Source organism: Peromyscus californicus, unplaced genomic scaffold (assembly GCF_007827085.1).
Source record: "Peromyscus californicus insignis strain IS unplaced genomic scaffold, ASM782708v3 Scaffold_7__1_contigs__length_154581171, whole genome shotgun sequence".
Classification (NCBI taxonomy): Eukaryota; Metazoa; Chordata; class Mammalia; order Rodentia; family Cricetidae; genus Peromyscus; species Peromyscus californicus.
In genome coordinates this window covers 153,026,923-153,047,912 of record NW_026294595.1, presented here as the reverse complement: position 1 = coordinate 153,047,912, position 20,990 = coordinate 153,026,923, and the positions used below count along the sequence as shown (strand labels likewise).

The 20,990-nt window shown below is 50.0% G+C and overlaps 1 protein-coding gene and 1 long non-coding RNA gene across 2 annotated transcripts in view; one reads left to right on the top strand and one right to left on the bottom strand.

Annotated features, from left to right (window-relative positions):
• Ntsr1 (neurotensin receptor 1) overlaps nucleotides 1–6,779 on the bottom strand; it is a 44,735-nt gene extending 37,956 nt beyond the window's left edge. Inside the window, exon 1 of the mRNA XM_052725001.1 lies at nucleotides 5,337–6,779. Coding sequence (XP_052580961.1) covers nucleotides 5,337–6,053 — 717 coding nt within the window. The 5' untranslated portion in view covers nucleotides 6,054–6,779. The remainder of the gene's footprint in view (nucleotides 1–5,336) is intronic.
• LOC128101686 (uncharacterized) overlaps nucleotides 1–20,708 on the top strand; it is a 26,631-nt gene extending 5,923 nt beyond the window's left edge. The window contains exons 2-3 of the long non-coding RNA XR_008215165.1: nucleotides 18,728–18,831; nucleotides 20,592–20,708. This is a non-coding gene — a long non-coding RNA (uncharacterized LOC128101686). The remainder of the gene's footprint in view (nucleotides 1–18,727; nucleotides 18,832–20,591) is intronic.
• The last annotated feature ends 282 nt before the right edge of the window (nucleotides 20,709–20,990 follow it).

Below are 20,990 nucleotides of genomic sequence, written 5' to 3'. Positions count from 1 at the left end.
TTGGAAGGATGACCTACTAAGCTGTGTCCCCATCTTAACTCCTCCACATTCTCAGAGCAGGATTCCTCAGAGTAAGTTGCTGGAGAAACCTGGTCCTGGACTCTGCCTCAGACAGCAAGCATCTCTCAAAGGAGGTAAATAGATGCTGGCTAGCTGGCTGTGTTCCCTGACCTAGTGTCGTGTGATGTGGGGTGTCAAAGATGGATGATGGAACTGCTCTCAGGCTCCGGTAAAGAAAGCGTCCTAGGAGTAATAGTGTCTTGTGTTCTACAAAGAGGCCTTGCCTGCCTATGAATCTGCTGTATCTTTGTTGTTCCGTGGAGTGGAGGGAATCCTGCATGTTGTGAATTGAGAGCTATTCTAGTCCTTGGCAATTGCAAGTGTCTAATATGAACTAACTCATCCACCGTTGGCACACGAGGAAACAAAGTGCCCGGGGTCCTGTAGCTGTTCAACTATAGAGTGGAGATTTGAACCCAGCTCCAGACTGCTGCTCTGGGGTGCCCCCCAAACTGCTGGAGTATCTGCCAAGTCACTAACTGTGTCTGGTTTGCCTTCTAACCGGCCCTGGCACTGACTAAGTGCCCTCCAAAGGACACAGGTGTCCGGCTTAAGAAGGTAGAGGGTCCTTTCAACTTGACCAAACCAATCAAAGCCCTGTTCGACTTTGCGTTCTGTGTCTGTGATAAAACACTGACTGATAGCAACTTAGTGTGCAAAGGCTTTGAGAATCTCTCCTTCCTGTAAACACAAACAGCTAGAAAATCACACAAGGTTGTAGAACAGACAGACCTCCAACCCTGGTGTATGGTCTGATATGATGGCAGTGTCCTCCATGTCAGACTGGCCCTGGGGCCTCACTGTTTGTGATCATGGGAGCATCTCTGTCACATTATCAGACTTGATCAACTGGAGTCCCTGCCTCCCAGTACAACATATTGAGACTATGACATGAGGCTCAGAGAACAACCCCACTGTCCTTGGCACCCTGCAACAGGGTGGCAGATGAAGGCCTCGAGGATGAACAGTCTTCAAGAAAATTATCAGTCTGAGGATAAGGCCTATGAGCCCAGCACTTGGATATTACAGGAACTACATGTATACCCCCTGAGCTGCTGTGGAGAAGGCAAGCTTCCTTCTCTTGGCTCATCTCCCAGAGACACTGACCCTTATCCCCAGCAGAAGCACCAACAGTCAGATGGATACATTGGACAAGTGCTCTCTCAAAGTCATCGGATTGACATGACTATATGACCCTGTCCCTGTTGCTTTCTGAGAAGCAAGGTCCCAGTGTGGCCCCCACCTGAATTGCCTGCATGTCTCCATCCTTCATGTTCTGCCTTGCTAGGCCAGGCCAGCAACAAGGACAGATCACCCTGCTCTCAAGGTGAGGGTTACCTCCTCCTGGGAGACCATCTCAGTCTCCCTTGTTCCCCATAGCCTTAGAACCCTCCCGTGATGCTCAGTTACAGTCTGAACACCAGATTTCATAAACCAAGTTCTACCCCACCCCACTCTGGTCCTCTCTGACCAGATTTTCCTAGATAGCCCGGTCTTAGTCTCCTGAGAGCTGAGATTACAGATGTGCACCACTATGTCCAGCAATATATAGCATGTTGCTGGGCTTTTAAAAGCTTTGACCAGGGGTTGGAGAGATGGCTCAGTGGTTAAGAATCACTCCTACATCAGGCAGCTCACAGCCCTGTAACTCCAGCTCCAGGGTACAACCACACACAACCTCACATACACATTAGTAAAATAGTTAATAATAATAATAATAATAATAAACTCCAATCATCAGACTGGGCATGGTGGCACAAGCCTTTAATCCCAGCACTTGGGAGGCAGAGGCAGGTGGATCTCAGTGAGTTTAAGGACAGCCTGGTCTACAGAGCAAGTTCCAGGACAACCAGAGTAACATAGCAAAACCCTGTCTCAAAAAAAAAAAAAAAAAAGAACCTTTAATCACCAGGATGGCAAGACTGCTCAGTTGGGTAAAAGTGCCCACTGTGCAAACCAGACAACTTATGTGTGACTCCCGGGCCTCACAGTGGAAGGAGAGAGCTGACTCCTCAACGCTATTTTCTGAACTCCATGTGCATATACCTTCACTTGAGTGTGTGCGAGCATACACACAGTAATTAAAGAACAACAAACTTTGATCATGAAACATTGCAGATTAATACCCAATGTTCACTATTGCTTCACCTACACACACCTGTGACCTTTTCCCCAGACTGTGCTTCTGTAAACTATTGGAACCAGTTTTCTTCTTTGTGGAGTCAAAGTGCTTCTCTTTTCCTAATCATCCCTGACCAGCCTGGGTGCTCCCCATGTCACCTTGCAATTGATCTGCTGTAGATTTCAGGTGGTGGCTGTAGGCACCACCTCTCCCTGTGTGGAGTGTAGCCTCTCCTGCCCTGGGGAGGGAGTATGCACTCTATCCAGCGATGATGCCACATCTAAAGTTGGGTCTGACTACAAAAGGAATACTTCCATTTTCACTGGAAAAGAGGCATTCAAGGATAACGGAGTGGTTGGGAATTGGGGAGGATGGATACAGTCCATGGACTCACCTTCCTTCCCCATGTACGCATATTCAGAACCTGTCCAGTACCTGGACATGTGGACACAGAACTTATATAAGCTATAGTCTGGGACACAAGCTTCAAGGTCAGCAACAGAGAACTACAAGACAGTTATAGAGCAGGTCAGAGCAGGGAGCAGGAGCAGGAGCAGGACAGTTATAGGTCAGAGCAGGAAGCTGGCCTGGGTGGCATCAGGGCCACATATGGCTCAGGATTGGGCAGAGACATGTGACAGTCTTGGGGAACCCTTGGACACCATGAAGTCCCCAGCTCTTCCTCCTGTCACTGGTATAGAGGCAGGTCTCAAGCCTTTGAGAGAAGCTGGGTACCAGGCTTCACCTGCTTGCCCAGCCCCACCCCATCCTGCTACACCCCAAACACGTGGCCTCCAAACAGTGACTGTTCTCAGTTGCTCAGAAGCTTTACCACCTAACTCTCAGCTCATTTTTGAATCATTCTGATTTACAAGTGCCTGAGATGGAATCCTTTAAGTGTGCAGAGTAGTCAGTCCTCACAGCAGGTGCTAAGGCAGGGAGATGTCCCTGTATGGAAAGAGGCCAACAGGTCAATACTTCCAAATATGGCCATCAGGATGGAGACATGGGATGGCTAGCCCTGACTGGGGACTCAGTAGAGCAGAAGCTATCCATTCAGATCTGCTTCAGGTACCCAGACATCCTGGTGGGCACCACAAACCCCACAACCCCAGGAAACAAAACACATCTTCAGATGGTGGATAGTGGTACAGGAGGGATGAGGGAGGAATGGTCTCATCAAGTACCCAGAAGAGCTTGTGTTCCCAGCCAGAAAGGCCTGGTCAACTGTTAATATCAGATGGACAAAGAACATGATGCAATCAGTCACTCCAAGAATGAGGCTGAGTCTTCTAAGGAAAAATGGAAACCCCTGTTCTCCAGGGGCTCGTACGAAGGTAGTCAGCAGGCACTTCATAAACTCTCAGCCAACACCATGACAGCTACAGAGGGGCTGGCCTAGGGCAGGTGCTCAACAAGCATTACTGATGGACAATGACCAGGATGCTGTCAAACGGGCCCCGAAGCTGCCACGCAATAACAAGTCCCATACATCAGAGCTTTGGGAGGGAGGAGACACCCCGTCATATGGGGATCCAGTTCTGTGGCTCCAACAGGTTCTGCAGGAACCTCAGAAGATAAGGATGAGTTGTGCTGGCCTCTTGCTGAGGCCCTACAGGTGGAGAGGCTGCTGTCCCCAGGTCCCCCTTCCCACAAAATTGTTTAAAGAAGGGAGCTTGAAGGAAGAAACAAGTCTCAAAGGAAGTGAGAAGCCATGGCGATTACCCACTGTTCACCACACAAAGCACCTATTGAATACAAACACCCACCAAGTGTGCTTGTCTCAAGGCGCAGGATCTTGATAGAGAAGCTGGGTACTGACTTACCCCTGCTAAGAGCGGCATCTCAGGAGGGGCCCCCTACAGGGACACTTGTAGCACAAGTGTATTTCTGGCCCTATGGCCCACCTCAGAGAAGACCTGTTGAGTTAAATACTGCCCGGAGTCGGAATGCCAATTACAACCAACCCAGCATTGCTAGTTTCTGGGTGGCACCTGAACATACCATGTGGCTTCTAAAGTGACCATGGGATCCTGCTGGGAGGCTGTGGGAGGCTCCGCATGGCTTTGTGAGGAAAGTGACAGACAAATGGGACAGCTGGCTTCCCTGGAGGCCCCTCTAACGTGGCAGGACCCCCTGTCCAGACTCCTCATTCTCTGCCTTCTTTGCCCACCCTGAGGTGAAGGAGAACCCTCCCTGTACCTCCATGGTTGTCCAGGGTCTGGGGCCAAGAAATTATTCAAATCATAATTATTTCCTTTTTTTCTTTTTTCTTGTTTTCCAGGAAGGGTCTCACTATGTAGCCTAGGCTTGCCTCAAACTTGTAGCCTCTCGCTTTAGCATCTGGATGTCGGCACTACAATGCTTAAAGTGTTATTTCTGCCCCAGCTTCCCCTGCGGATGCCCTCCTCAATCTTACTTGCCTCACCACACCCAGGCACCCCAGACTGCTCTGCAGACACCTTACCAGTAGCAGCAACAAGGGCACTGCCTGGAAGTGCTTCGGCACCCTGGGGACCTGGGAACCCCTCTCCTAGCTCTCTCTTCAATGTTATGACCATTTCATTTCTCAGATGGGTAAACTACAACTCGGCTAGGGACGTGTCCAAGGTCACAGCTCCAGCTCCTGGGTTTGGGTCCAGGAGAGGCAACCAGAAGGCATTGGGGTGGGGGGTGTCCCGGGGGTCAGACAGTGTAACCTCTTGAAAGGCTGATGACAGCCTCCTCCCCTGAGAGTGCCCTCATATTGCAGTAGACAGAGGGAAGTCACTGCTGGGGCTCAAACCCCCTTCAACAGGAGGGGAAGAAGTTGGGTGGGGCAGGCAACTGCCAGTGAAAAGTTAAGGAAGAAGGGATGAGCTACTGGAGGTGTTCTGCCCCTACCCTGCCTCCTAGGAGCAGCCTTACTGAGCTCTGTCAGTACTCAGGATGATGTCACTGGGCTTACTTTGAGACAAGGGAGAAGAAAGTGCTGCTGAGGTACAGTTCTTTCCACAAGGCAACACTGCTGTGTCTCCCCGGGTGGTGCCTTGACTCACTGGGGCCTCTAAGGTCTCTGTGTGGCTCCAGTGGAAAGAAACAGTCAGATATCTGGGAACAGTGGTATGCTCTCTAATGTGGCATAGCACACAATCCCCACTTAAGTCACTCTTACCTGGATGACGATCTTGACTGTGGCCGTGTCCACAATGGGTGTGCACACTAAGCCACCAGGGTGCTGGCCATCGGCACTGCGGTTCTGTAGGCCCATGGTGAAGAGCATGGGCACAGCTAGCAAGCCCGAGGCTAGCCATATGGCACTGATGAATTTCTTGGTGCGGCTGCGGGACATGAGGGTCTTGGCCTTGAAGGGATGGCAGATGGCCAAGTACCGCTCCACACTCAGGCTGGCCACATTGAGGGCTGTGGCATAGGTGCAGGCATCACGCAGGAAATAGTAGCCACGGCAGCCGGCATCCCCAAAGGCCCAGGGATGGTGCACCCAGATAAAGTTGTACAGCTCCACGGGCATGGCCAACAGCAGGATGAGCAAGTCGGACAGTGCCAGGCTGCCCAGGTGGTAATGCACAGTGCTCTGCAAGCTCTGCAGAGACTTCTTCCGCGCCAGAGTGAAGGCTGTCACTGAGTTGCCCACAGTGCCCACCACAAAGAGCGCCAGGTATACGGTGGTCACCAGCACCTTGGAATAGATATCAGTGTTCACGTCCAGGTCGCTGTTGGGCGCTGCCAGGACGGATTCCGAGCTGTTGCCAGAGCCATTGCCCAAGCCGAGCGCCAAGAGCATCGCCTCCAGTCCTGATTGCGGCCAAGGGAAGGGCTGGGCGCCGGGTTCACCAGGGGCGCCCTGCGGTGCGGAGCTGTTGAGGCGCATGGTGGGCGCCGGGTGCGTGGCTTTGTCCTGCACCTCTGCGGGGCGAAAGTTCCTCTGGGGCAGGTGAGGAGGTGCCCAGAGGAGAGAGTGCAGAAGCTAAGGGGGGCGTGCCGTCCAGCGGTGAAGCGCGAGATCCTGACTATCCTGGGAGGTCTGGGGCTCGAGATGTGCTGTCTCCCGGATCCACTCTCCTTTCTCCCCCAGAGTCTGGGATCTGCGTTCTGGCTCCGCTCTTCCTCGGTCCCAGACTGGAGCTGCTTCGACCTTCAGATTCTATGTGGTTGGTTCTCTGAATGCCTGGGTGGCAGCAATGTCCTCAGGACAGAGACCCTGCTGCCTTGTGCTTCGTCAGACGATCCTGTGGCGCAGAGTGGAGCGCACGCACGGCTGCTCAGCGTGCTCACCCTCGTTCTCCCTCTTCTGCTTCGAGCTCTCCCCGCACCCCGACTTCGCACACCTCCTGCTGCGCCGGAGCCTGCGGGGCTCCTCGCGCCTTCACTGAGCTGGCGGCTGCGCGGCGCGCCCTCAGTGGAGGAGGGAGTTGGAGAGGCAGAGAGGCGGCCCCAGCCACTGTCCCCTCCCCACCCTGGTACTGGCTGACGGTAGCCCCTGCTTGCTCCCGGGGACAGCCTGGGCTGGGATGAGCACCCCCAGAAAATCAGGATTCCTTATGGGTGCTGCAGAGTAAGGGGATATTGGATCTTTCCTTTCAGCCTCTCTGGGGCAGCATAGTCTTCTCTTCCCAACTTCTCCCACCCCCAAAAGAAAGCTACCCCATGTCGCCTCCAGCTCCCGCAGTGACACTGAGGGTATACTCAGGGAAGGCGGAGAAAGAGGCGGCACCCTCCTGGTATGGCAGAGCCTTTGTACAGCAGGCTGGACCCCCTCCCTTCTGGGTGCCTGCAGGGTGCCATAAGCTCTAGCCTGTGCAGGGTTGGGTGAGGGAAGCAGAGAGCAAGAAGGCAGAGCGACCCAAGCTCTCCAGGCCCAGGCAATTCTGTGGTCCTCAGCTGCCCTCGGGTGTGATGGGCCTCTCTGTCCTCTTGGAGTCACCTGGGTTTGGTCACTAGCAGTCACTCTCAGAGTTAGGGCCCTGTAGGGCTTCGAGGGGCAGGGCAGGTTTTTGGGTGACACAGAGAGGCATCTGTCCTTGCAGGAAACACTACAGCCTGTGCACTCAGCCCAGTTCAGCTTTTCCCAGGGGACCCTGGCCCTGTCTTGGACCAACGGAACAAAAGTCTTCGCATCTTGTTCTTCTTGGCAGGGGCCCTGGCAAGAGCTTCCAGGATTGCTGCCATCTTGCTTGCTCCAGAGCCCTTGCCTCTATTTCCCCACTTGGCCCTCTTGGGGGCCTGTACTCCTCTTCCAGACAACTCATACGAGATCCTGTGGAGTCCAAGGGCAGGGTGGAAGGTTTGGGGATTGCATTCCTGCATGGACCCAGCCGGCTGCATCTGCTGTGCTTGAACTCGGAAACCTGAGTGGGCTGTGGGGAGTCATTGGGTAATGAGAGACATGACTCAGACCAGGGATTCAAACTTGACTTGAGACCCAGGCTCAGCCAGCAGGGAGACCCTCAGATTTATACTTTTAACCTGCTTTGGGCTCACCTGATCAAACAAAAGCTGGTCTTGTCACTACAGAATCTTAACACACGAAAAGTAGTGTTTAAGCATTTGGTCTTCAAAGGAAACAACTGTGTCTCCTTGCTAGAAACCTGCACAGCCAGCTCAGAGGCTGTAGGGGTTGAACAGGCCTTTAATATTTGGGCAAGTGTCTCTGCCTTTCTGAGCCTTGGCTTCTTCCTTTGTAGAAGGAAAACCTAAATCTTCACTGATGGGTTCTGGTTGATTGCCCATCGACTGTGCAGGCTTGAAAACTGCCCCAGATGAGACTAGATTTGTTCTCTGGCAGACACTGTGCACCAGCTAAATGAGCGGGTGTGGGGTAGGACCTGCTGGTCTGTGACATGGTTAGGAAGTAATAACACTGGACTGTATCAGGCCCACACCTCACTGTCCGGTGGTATCCTTGGTCTCACCTAGACCCAATCACCAGTAGTGCCACCTGGCCTCCTCTCTCAGGGGGTTCCCCGGAGGAGGGACATAGCCAATGACCACATTGGCAACAAGAGCTGCAGTCACCTGGGAGAGGCCATCTCAAAGGCAACTTGAGCTCATGTTTGGTTTTCTAGTCCTGACCTTTTGGCTAAGCCGGCCTTGTCTCCAAAGCTTTCTTTTGCGATAGTGTCAAAGCTTTTAAAAAAAAATCATAAATGGCAACTTAGCACAAATATTATGACAAGGTATTTGCTTAAAACTAGCTAGGAAAATGCCATCCAGAAGGCTTGGCTATGCACAGGATGGGGCAAGCCCTCATAGGGGCAACCCAGTGATCATGCTCCTGGACCCTTCTGGAATATTCCTTCTGCTCTGAGCCAGGAAGACTCAACAGCAGAATCTTTAGTTGCATCGTCAACCCAGCTTCCTAACAGGAGCCCTCTCCAAACAGCACGTCACTGAGCACCTTGTACGAAGATCAAGCCTGGATCCAGCTGTGTCCATGGGTGACCCAGCCATAATCCTAATGGCTCAAGTCCCACACTGACACATTGAAGCCCCACATATCTATGAGCAAGCAAAGCTTGGGAAGCATTAATTCCTACTGTGTTGGGATCAGGAAACCGGAGTGGGCTGTGAGGAGCCACAGCTGCTCCCCATCTGAACCCACTTTCAGGATCAAAGTTGACCCATCTCCTCTGCAGCGAGGGCCAAGGTCTATTGACAGGGTCTGTGTTTTCAGACAGAATACAAGATGATTTCAGTATCCTAGGTTCCTTGTGTGGTATGGGCAAGGCTGAGTCCCACTATTATGTGGAATTTTTAGCTATTATCTATGTGTGAAAGTCAAGTTCAAAGAGCCACCAAATGAAAGGCCCCAGGAAGCACCCTCCTAAGAGCTGGTATCTCTGTTTATTTGGTTTGATAGCACGACCCCCAACACTGCTCAGACAGACACAGCTGGCACTTAGTGCATGAGAAGATGCACAACTTAGCTCAGATGGACGAGAGCTGTGCCACCTGCTCATCGTGTCCAACAGGCTCCAGTAAAAGCAGCCCATCGACCCATCAGAGTCCACGCCTCCTTCCTCTGGCCTCTAGACCACTGCTGGGCAAGAAGCCTTCTTCATAAATTCAAAAGTTTGAATATGGGACTAAAGCGATGGCTCATTGTTAAGTGCAGAGGACTGGAGTTTAGTTCCCATCACCCACAGAAGATGGTTTGCAACCACCTGTAACTCCAGCTCCACAGAATCTGACATCCTTTTCTGGCCTCTACTGGTGTATGACTCATGTACACATGCCCCACCCCCACCCCTACCCACAAATGTGCATAATTAAAAATGAAGAGAAATTTTTCAAAAGATAAATACATTTCCAATCATAGTGCACCAGTTATTGTTTCATAAGAAGCCCCTGAAGCTCAGACACTTAACTCAGCAAACATTTATTTATTTGTTTCTTTTCTATTTTTGTGGTGCTGCAGATTGAACTCAGGACCTCACACATCTAAACAAGCACTCTACCACCGAATTACATCTCTAGTCCATTTATTTACTTATCGTCATTAAAATTTTTTAATTATATTTTTGTTGTTATTGTTTTGAGACAAGGACTGACTGTGTAGCCTTGGTAGTCTAAGTTTCGATTTGTAGAGCATATTGGTCTTGAAATCATAGAGATCTATCTGCCTCTGTTTCAAAGGTGTGCATCACCATTCCTGGCCAACATTTTATTTATATATTTGAGTGTGTGTGTGTGTGTGTGTGTGTGTGTGTGTGTGTGTGTGTGTGTGCAGGCACATGTGTGCACAGTGTGTGCGTGTGCACTCAGATCAGAGGACACCACGTGGGAGTTAGTTCTCTCTTTTCAGTTTTCGGGTCCTGCAGATCAAATTCAGTTTGTCTGTTTCCATGTCTTTAACCTCTGAGCAATCTCTCTGGACCTTATTTTCTATTTTTGAGACAGAGTTTCCCAAAGATGCTGAAGCTGGCCTTGTACTTGGGATCTGGCTGCCTCAGCCTCTCAAGTGCTGGCATTGAGGGTGTGTATACCCTACCTGGGTTATATTTATCATTATTATTTGGTGTCCTATGAGACTGTGAGTAGGTGGGATGTAAATGCATGTAGATATGAGGATAGGCACCATGGATACTCTGAAGAGTTCAGCTGTCTGCTCCATCTCACAGTTTGGAAATTGCACATGTTCCAAGGCCTGCTGCCTTCCAAGAAGAAATCTTAAAAATAGAGCAACACATGTGCATGTGTGGGGAGTAGCCTCCTCCTCTCCCTGTGGTCTGGCTATGCTCACAGCATCTCTGGGGTTTCTGGCAGATGCCCAAGGTCCAGGTCCATTAAGCTATAGAATGGTTCCCCTTGTCTTTCATATTCCCAGATCAACCTTCAGCCTTGGCTAGTTCTCTGGAGTCACAAGCTGTATGCTGGGGGAAGAAACAGGAGAGGAAGTGGGGTGGCTGCTGAGAGTGCACTGTGTGACTACAAGCGACATGCTACTACAGGGCCACGGGATATAGAGGGCTATTGGTAGGGCGTGGGGTGTCATGAGATTAGGGCACAAGAAGTCTGGAGTCCTAGCTGTACCTTGCCCTGGTGATTAGCTCTGACAAGGTAAATAAATTTATTTATTTTTTCTGAACTGAACTGAGCCTGTTTTCCCCATGTGTACAGTGCAGATGGTGTGGTCTCTGTGAAGGCTGCTGAGGGTGTCTTACAATGAGTACCCCTCTTCAAATAACACAGAATGTCACTCTGAGAAAACAGCAGCATTCACAAAACACTAGCACCATCTGAATGCAGGCCAGCAGGAGAAGCCAGGCAGGGAGGTGCCACACCCCCTTCCTCTTCCTCAGGGAACTCTTTCCCAGGGTGCTGCTGTGGCTATCATAAGCACTTGCCTAACAGTCACCCTCCCTTGTGTCTGAAGTCCTCTTGGAATGAGCTATCAAGCCTTTGGGGGCGGGGTGGGTGTGTCAGCATGACTGCCTCATCTCGATTTCAAAGCTGTGGTTCAGAGGCCTTTCAGGACCAAGCAGTCGGGAATGGCTGGGGGCAGGGGTGCTGTACACAAAGTATTGGTACTCCCTATCCTGTAGACCCAATAGTTTACTCCCCCACACCCCCGTCTCTCCTTCCGCTACTCTCCCTGCTGGCCACCCTATCCCTGGTCTTCCCACTAGGACAGTCCTCAGCTCTCCTACCACCCAAGTCACCCAGAGATCCTTCCTGTGACTAAAGCCCCCAGAGCCTTCTAGTCCAAACCTGAGGAGGTTCAGCCAGCACTCACTGCCAGAAACAGGCCCATTTAAATCCTGTGTCTCTGCCAGGCTCTGCTCCACAGTTGCCAACATCAACACATGTCTCCCAAGGTCTGCCTGGCATGTGCAGTGTGGACCTGCTCTTCCCCACCCCTGATCAGGGCTTGCCTCAAGGGAGCACCTAAGACTGATCGACTTACTTCCTTCTGACTTCTCGTGCACCCAAAGATATCTCCGTCCCTTGAACTCAATGACCTTGTGACAGCTGTGTTTCTCTTGTTCAGTGTCCCGTCCCGCCAGCACCCCAGCCTTCCTGTGAACTGCCTGAATGCACACATGTGTATCCCATGCTAAGCCCCCCAGCCCAGGGTTTTCTAGGGCCTTGGTCCATAGACATAGGCTTGCTGAGGTACCTGCTTAGAAAGCCAGATTTTTTGCTCCACACCCCCACGTCCCTCCCCCAGGGGTGCTGAGCACTGGCTTTGCCCAGAACAGAAACCAGAGTGGAGAGGGAGAAGAGCCCCTGTGGCCATCTGCAGATCCTTAAGTTCTTGCTTTGTTTATTTTGATTTTAGACAAGGTCTTTTTCTGTGTCCCAGGCTACCATTGAAACCATCATGTAAGTCAGTTGTGGCTTGAACTCACTGCCTTAGCTTCCCAAGCATTAGAACTACAGGCGGGAGCCATCACATCCAGCTTCCTTAGTTTTTTCTACTGTGCGGGTGAAAGCTGCTTCCCTTGACTGGAGCTTGGGAACTCTCTCCAGCCTGGTGCTGCCTCCTGGGTAAGTCTGCTCTTCTTGGTTAGGTGAAGTGTTTAGGATCTGACCTAGTGGCTTCAGTCTTGGCTACCTCCACTGAGTCTGTCGAGGTACTCGAGACTCAGTTTCCTCATCTGTAAAGTGGTGGTGCCAAATACCTAGTGTTCATGGAGCTGGTCCTATTAGTTTGGGACAGTGCATGTTGTCAGCAAAATGATGGGCTCCAGAAATCCAGCAGATCTGTGAGGTAGCTGCTTCTTAACTGTCTACATAGGAATTTATCCTGGGCGATCAGAGGAACCCACCAAATTGGGAAGGATCTCTAGTGGGGATGAGAGGGGCAGAACCAGGGAGAAAACAGCTGTGGAAGTCCCCCCGCAACCACCATGGGAGCCCATAAGGCTTCCAGAAGGGACCAGACTCACTAACATCTTGGTTCTAGACCAGGGGGGCCCATTCTGGGCTGTGATTGCAGAATTGCAAGGTGGCAGGTGCATCTGTGGGAGGTTTGTTTCAGAGAGTTGGGAAACAGACACTCGTAAAGCACAGGGCGTAGAACTCTCGCCCAGTAAGTACCCAGCACGTGCTCAAGTCAGATTGAGGCTACTAAAGAAGCTTTTGAAGAGCCGCACACCTTTAATCCCAGCACTCGGGAGGCAGAGCCAGGTGGAGCTCTGTGAGTTCGAGGCCAGCCTGGTCTACAGAGTGAGATCCAGGACAGGCATCAAAACTACACAGAGAAACCCTGTTTCAAAAAACCAAAAAAAAAAAAATCCAAAAAACAAAGAAGAAGAAGAAGAAGAAGAAGAAGAAGAAGAAGAAGAAGAAGAAGAAGAAGAAGAAGAAGAAGAAGAAGAAGAAGAAGAAGCTCTGAAGCTGGGAACGATGCACAGGAGGCTGAGGCAGGAGGATCAGGACATCAAGGCCAGCTGGACTACACCAAGAGACCATTTCAAAACCCCCAACAGAGGAAAAATTATGATGGAGCTGATGGACATTGCCCTTAACTAAGCATTCACAGCACACTCTTCCTCTTGGCCCCACATCTTATCCCCTCTCTGCTCAGCGACTGAGTGGGAGTCTCCAGCAGGAATGCTAAGGTAAGAACAGGGAGCAAGAGAAAGCCATTGGAGCTGCTGTGGCGTGGCTGGGGACATGCATGGGTGAGAGAGGGTGTGGCTGGGAAGGAATATAGCTGGGATGGGGAAGGGCATGGCTAGGGTGGGATGTGGACAGGAGATGCTCGCCTGAGGGCTCCTATGCTGATCACACGGAGGAGCAATGTGGTGATATATTGTCATCCTAATAAACTTATCTGGGGATCAGAGGACAGAACAAGCCACTAGATTAGACATAGAGGCCAGACAGTGATGGCACACACCCTTAATCCTATCACTTGGGAGGCAGAGATCAGTCTGGATCTTTGTGAGTTCAAGCCATAATGGGAACAGAGTCAGGAAGTGGTGGCACATGCCTTTAATCTCAGCACTTGAGATCTCATGTCTTTGCTTGGAAAGCACACATGCCTTTAATCCCAGGAAGTGACATGGCTGGGTGGAGAGGGGACAGGAACTACGCAGCAGTTCAGCTGAGATCCATTCGGCTGAGAACTCAGAGGCTTTCAGTCTGAGGAAATAAGATCAGCTGAGGAGTTGGCGAGGTGAGGTTGGCTGTGGCTTGTTCTGTTTTTCTGATATTTCAGCATTCACCCCAATATATGGCTCTGGGTTTTTTTTTTTTATTAATAAGACTTTTTAAGATCGTGTTGCTGAGCAATGATGAGGCCTGAGGCCCCCGTATTCTGTCCTCAACTATCCTGGGAGATCCTGGGTGAATACATAAGTGAATGAATGGCCAGTGGGGGCTCAGGGCCCACCCTGCTCTTGCCTCTGTCCATCCTGGAGGCCAGATCCCTCTTGTTTCGCTTCCTAGGAGAAAGCCCCAGGATGAGTGGATGCAGAAAGCATCCCCTTGTCAGCTCCAGGCCATGCTGGTGGTGAGAGGGCCAGGGGTGGGGGAGGGAAGAGGGTAGGAAGCTCCAAGGACCAGTCCTGTCAGGGATAGAGGCAACTAGCATCCAGGTGGCAGTAGCTGTTGGATGCCTTGAGGTAGGTAAGGGGTGACTGGGCTATGAACTGGCACTAACCCAATCCACACAGTGAGTCAACACTCTTTTTTTTTTTTTTTTTTTTTTTTTTTTTAAAGATTTATTTATTATGTATACAGTGTTCTGCCTACATGCCAGAAGAGGGCGCCAGATCTCATTACAGATGGCTGTGAGCCACCATGTGGTTGCTGGGAATTGAACTCAGGACCTCTGGAAGAACAGCCAGTGCTCTTAACCGCTGAGCCATCTCTCCAGCCCGAGTCAACACTCTTATTAGTGTCTACCAGGGATCCCGAAATTCTCTATCCCCTTCACCCTGGCTCAGTGAATACTCCATTTCTTGATGGGGTGTGCCAGCTCACTTCTGCCTCAGGATATGTGGAAAGGGTGTCCACCTTCAGGTATCTCTTCCTTCTTTGGTTCCCATGAGTGATATCTGTTTGTGGTGGCAGTCATTAGACAAAAAATGCCCCACAGTGGGAGAGGAGGAATCTATCTTAGCCCATATTAGTGGCTGTAACACAAGGTCAGATGATGGGTGGCTTATAAGTGACTGCAAGTCCAAGGGCAAGACAGATTCCATGTCCGGTGAGGGCCACTTCTACTTTGTGGATGGTACTTCTTGCTAGGTCCTCACTCAGTAGGAGAAATGAGGGGTTTCATAAGTGTGTGTATAGGAGCACTAGTCCTTGGCATGAGGTGAACCCCCACAGCCTAGTCACCCCACAAAACACCCCAACACTGCCCCCAAGGGGTTTTTCACATATAATTTGGAGGAGACTTGTTTAGTTCACTGTGGAGACCCTCTGTTTCTCAACCACATGTCTTTCTGGGACTCTTTTCTCCCCAGGGCCCCTTACCATCCAGGGGCTCCTAGGTCCTTGAGATTCTTATTTCCCAGAACCATTTCTGGGGTTTCCTGGACCTGGTTTGGGTCCCTGTCCCAGCCTATCTGGTCCCTTGGACTCTGGACACATAAGCTCTGTTTTTCTCAACATGGTTTGACTTGGGTTTGGGTCACTTGCTCCAGAATGTCCCAAGAAAACCCTCTGTGAACTAACATTAATTCTTCACCGTCTGGGTGGTTTGGATGTTTAGAGGTCTCAGTATGATGAGGGAAGGGGACATAAGTCTGCCCTCAGGAGAAACTGAGTCTCTTGAGGAGACTAAGGATCCGAGTGGGACAGCTGAGCAAGGGTTGCCCTGCTGGGTGTGGCTCAGTAACAGAGCACTTGTCTGGTATGCAGGAACTCTCAGTTCCATCCCTTGGGCTGAAAAATAAGCAATAAGTGGCAAAGGTGCCAGGCATCCGTCCTTGGCACAGCAGGTTTGTCCACGGCAGCCCCACAGAGGACACTGGCTCCCGAAGGCAGACTCCCTTATCCCACCTTCCAGAACACACACTGTGTTCTCGGTTGGCTCAGCCTGACCTAAGCAAAGCTCAGAGGCTGCTGTGTCTAATTTTTGCATGTTTTCTTTTCAAAAGATGAATTATGTTGAGTTAACATGGATAATTGAGTGTAAAACTTTCCCTAAAAATAACATGCAGGTGCTAACCCTGCGGGCTGCCTCTTCCCATGCCTTCTGGAGGGAGAGAAGGAAGGTCTGGACCCTGCCTGGCCAGGCTCTTTGACTGCCCTTGATCCTTCTTCTCTACTCTCCATCCCACCCTTTGCTAGGTTTCTCTGAGACCTAGAGGCCGGGAATGTGGGCGCAGCCTTGGTTCTGCACTGTCCATGATGTGGCCCCTGCCTGGACTCATCATTGTGTGAGTTCCAAGTAGTACGTTCTGCCTGATACTTAAAATTGAATCATCTTTATGATCCAGGAATACCAGTCACAACTGTCACTTGTTAAATAGTTAAGGACCTTGGGGACAAATCACACAAGTTTTATCTTCACATACAGAGAGGCCAGGTCACCATAACATGGACAGGTCTTTGGGGCTTGAGGACAGAGTTCAAGAGAGATCAAACACAGTCTCATTTCCTCTGCCAGGGAAGTCTAGACAGCATTCATTTCTCCCAAGCCTAAGTGTCCAGGACCTTTATTGGGATCAGTCATAGAGGCAGAGGCAACCACCCACCTGGCTAACTATGGTTTCTAACACCTTCTAAGATTGACTGAAGCCATGAGAGCTACCACAAATCCCACTATTAACAGAGGCGATGCAGCGTCCATCATGTCCCAACACCCCAGGCAAACCAGGGTCAGCTTATCAGACAATACATTGGGGAAGGGAAGGTTTCTAGGCATCTTCCAGGAGTCTGTTCCAGAGTCCTTTCTTTAGGCAGGGTTGGTTCTAGGTATCAATACCATCAATCCATCTTTCTTTCTTTTTTTTAAATAACATATTTATTTGTATTTTATTTGCATTGGTATTTTGTCTGCATGTATGCCTGTGTGAGAGTGTCAGAGTCCCTGGAGCAGGAGTTACAGACAGTTGTGAACTGCCATGTGGGTACTGGAAATTGAACCTGCGTCCTCTGGAAGTTCATCTAGTGATCTTAACTACTGAGCCATCTCTCCGGCCCCCCAGGTCCATCTTTCTGTGATGTTGATGCCAGCCCACTTGAGGCCATTAGAGCCCAGTTGTGTGGTTCATCAGTCTTCTGACCAATCCCTCTGGTACTGGTGGCATTGTAGCAACTGCATGAATAAGGACTATTCCTTTCACATGGAGCTAGGAGACAGCCATGGTATTGACAGAAAGACTCTTTAAACAAGGGGGTGGGTGCTTCCCAGAGAGAACTCGGGGAGTGGCCCTGTATGTAACCTACCACACATCCACATTATTTTGCTTTCATGTACATTTGTACATTTGTGTGTTACTACTTCTGAGATGAGACCACATGCTGGTGTCCCCGCAATGTCCTTATACTTTGAACAAGCCTTGGAGAGGTGAATGTTGCTCCCTCTATGAGTGTATAGGACCTGGAGAACTCTGTCCTGAGAGGCATCCATTGTAGAATGGCTGGAGACTGAGCTGGAATTCCGGGCCCTGTCACCCACACTGCCTGTGACCAAAGCCTCAAGCAGACGGCAGGGCCTGCCACACTTCAGTCTTTCCATAGAGTAGAAGGACTAAACAGGCTCTTTAGTATATGGACAGAGGAGGACACACCAGGCAGTGATAAGAGAAAGCCATGAGATAGGTTTGCAAAGCAATGGTCAAATATGTGACTCCATGTGAACAAACCTGCAATTCAACAAACTTCTGGAACTTTCCCAAGGGAATGGCTGCTTCCAAAAACAATAAAGGAAATCATGGCTTATCAAAGCAGACTCTTGGGAACCACATGCTTACTTCTTTGATTCTTCCTTCCTGGGAGTCTCTTGAGGAGCATCAGAGCCACAAGGTTCCACCGGCCATCACCAACAAGGCAGCTCACACATCTCAAGTGTGCTTCAGAATGCCCAAACCTGCCAAGGTACCTCAGCCCTCAGATGTGGCCCAGGCTGCAGAGTGGAACAGCTAGCCCATGGGTTGGGAGTTTACAGTGTGCTTGCCGTCTTCTTATCTCCAGAAGTAATGAGCTACTTCGAAGAGATTCATGGCTGTGATCCTATCTCTGCCTATTGTTAATTGCCACGCCAACACTCACTCCCATTCTGACCCAGAGACCAGCTCAGTGCCAGCAGCAGCACTTAGCAAACTAGTCATGCTCCCAGCCTCCTTGACTCCCTGTACAGCCAAGGTGGTTCTTCACCTTAAGGGGCTCTTACGGTTGCAAGACCACCCCAGGCATCAGGACATCCATCCATTATGGTTTGCGTGTGAAATGTCCCTATAGGCTTATGTGTTTGAACACAGCATCCCCAGCTGATGGTTGTGTTTCAGGACATTATGGAACCTTAGGATGCAGTGCTTTGTAAGGGAAGGTAGATTGCTTCTGGGTGGGGGGACTGGAGGGGTCCAGCTTTGCAGCTTTCAGCCCAAGTTCAGAGCCACATAGCAAGCAGCTTCTAGACGCTGTGAACTCTGCATGCCTTCCCCACCGTGCTCTCCCAAACCGTGAGCTGAAAATCTTCTCTCACAGTGACATCATGGTACTGTGACGCAGTAAGACATCTGCATTTGGTCTCTAGCCACAGTCCCTGGCACAGAATGCCTAAATCCCTTGGAACTTCCTGAGTGATGATGGAGACACCAGGAGAGCCTTTGATTTGAAGTCCCAGTTTTCCACATGGAGCCCTGACTTTTGTGACTTCCTGGGTAACAGGAGCATCTTTGTTTGGAGAACAGTTCTATGACTAGGGGCTGGACAAAACAGCATCTGAGAAAACGTGAATAATATGCAAACGGCTCATAGAAAAATCACATGACCCTGCTCTCTCTCAGTCTCTCTGGAGCCTTGACCTCTCTAGCTCAGACCCATTTCCAAGTTAAAATTTTTTTCTCTCTTAACAAACTATCTGCCTTTCTATTACTAACCATGTGTCTCTGTCCAAATCTTTTTCTTTTTTCCCAGTATGCAAGAGGATGGGAATATTAGTGGATGCCCTCTGGTCTCAGATCCATTCCTGTAACAGGAGACATGTACCCCACTCCTGAACCACAGGGCAGTGTTTTAAGGTGAGTGAGGCTCTCCATCCTTGCAGGTATTGTGGGGACATCTCTGGAGGTAAATGCTAGCACAGTGCAAAGAGCTACAGCCAAGACCCCAGCAGGACTGTTCTTAGAGTCCCACACTCTGCCCAGGTGTTGGCTGAAGTTGATTAAGGTCTCTACCTCCAGGCTGATTGAGTCCCTTGACTAACCTTTCTTTTTTCTTATAGTTTTTTTATTTAAAAATTTTTAAATTCATTTTACATACCAACCACAGATGCCCCTCTCATCCCTCCTCCTGCTCCCCTACCCCCTACCCACCCCCTGCCACTGCTGCCTTCCCCCCTGCCCCACCCCCCTTGACTAACCTTTGTGGGATGAGTCAAAAACCCAGACCTGTCCCTCAAGATGGGGCAAGTTCTGGGCTGCAGTTTATACTCCAGGGCTCACTGGGGTCAAGCAGAGGTAAGGCTCTAACTGCTTTCACTCCCCTGCTGGCCCTCACTTAACCTGTCCTTTCTCTTATCCCTCCTTGATCCTGACCTAGCTACACTCACACTCAGGCTGCCTGAGAAACGGGAACTGCTCAACAGCTCCTGGGAGACCCTCTAAGGCCTAAAACACTGAAGACTATGGCAGCCTTTCTGAATGGGTTTTAAACACAGAAGCTAGGTATAATGGCCCTCATCCATAATCCTAGCACTTGTGAAGCTGAGACAGGAAGGTTTCCAGGTGTCCAGGGACAGCCTAAGCAATGTCACAAAAACAACCAACCATCAAATCAAAGAAACATCAGAAGAACCCAGCAACCTTAGAGGACTCCCTGTCAAAGGCGACAAGCATACAAACTCAAGATATTTATTTCAGTGGCGGTGGAGCTGTGAGAAGGCCAGTGTCAACCAGAATGGGCTTGAGGCAGGAAGGAAGGGTCAGATGAACATGACTAGGAGTCAGAGGAAAGTTAATCCCAGGACCCAATCATTGAAAAAGACTTCCTCATTGGCTGGGGTGGTGATGGCACATGCCTTTAATCCCAGCACACGAGAGGCAGAGGGAGGTTGATCTCTGAGTTCTAGGTTAGGCTATGTTCCAGGACAACCTAGAGCTACATAGAGAGACCCTATCTTGAAAAACCAAAATAATAAATAAATAAATAAATAAATGCTCTCCCTTGTGCTATGTCAGATTGCCCGTTAAACTGTACAAATTCCCTCTGGCAAACAAATAAATCCAACCACAGTTGCATAGTAAAACCCAGTGGGGGGATTCTCCTTGAGATTCATGCATACACTAAGGAAAAGATTATTATAATCGTAACACAGGATCATGAGATGGTTTATGCACAATAAATATAGTGCAATATAATCCATGCATGTCAATCACCTATATTAGTCAAAGAAAGGTCTACCCCTTTATGGACCCACTCCCTCTCCTTTTGTATTAAAAGTCCCTGGACCCAGAATGAGTGACTCGAGAGACTTGCTTGAGCAACTCTCGCTCTGTAGAATGTGGTTTCTGCTTTCACATTTAATAAATCTGTCCCTTTGTTACTGCTTTTTTTGTGCCTTGCTCAGTTCTTTGTTCAAGACACAAAGAACCTGGACATTTTATCACAGAAGACCCCTCCCAGTAATGGGTGTTGGTTGAGGGGCCTCTACCAGAGCTATTGAGAGATCTTCATGTGGTTGGTGACAAATATCTTCTAACTGAGTGGTTCTGACCAGCAGGAGCTTATTCTCTGTGTCTGTCCATTGTTTATCTATCCATCTGTCCATCTTCCAATGCAGGATGAGCAGGAAGTCACTTGCAGTGCCAAGGGGCAAAAGAGACCCCTCTTGATTCAGGACCCAGGAAGTACCCAACCCATCGGGGCAAGGAACTCTACAGTCATATGGTCCAAAAAGCCCAGGTTTGTTAGACTTCATTGCCCCTCCCACCTTCCCTTGAGAGGAGCAGCAGATGCTGACGCCGGCTGCCTGTTTCCTCAGAAGTCTCTCTGAGTGCACCCGCACGGCTCTGCACCGCACGGCTCTACAATCTGGTTCTTAAAAATATCACTGTGGAGGGGAAAAGGAACATTAGTGCGCTTAGGAAAGCTGTGTTCCCAAATAAATGAGCAGTTAAAACAAAATCAGATTATGGTGCCCGCAGAAATCACACCTCTTCTCTCCAACACATTCACAAGG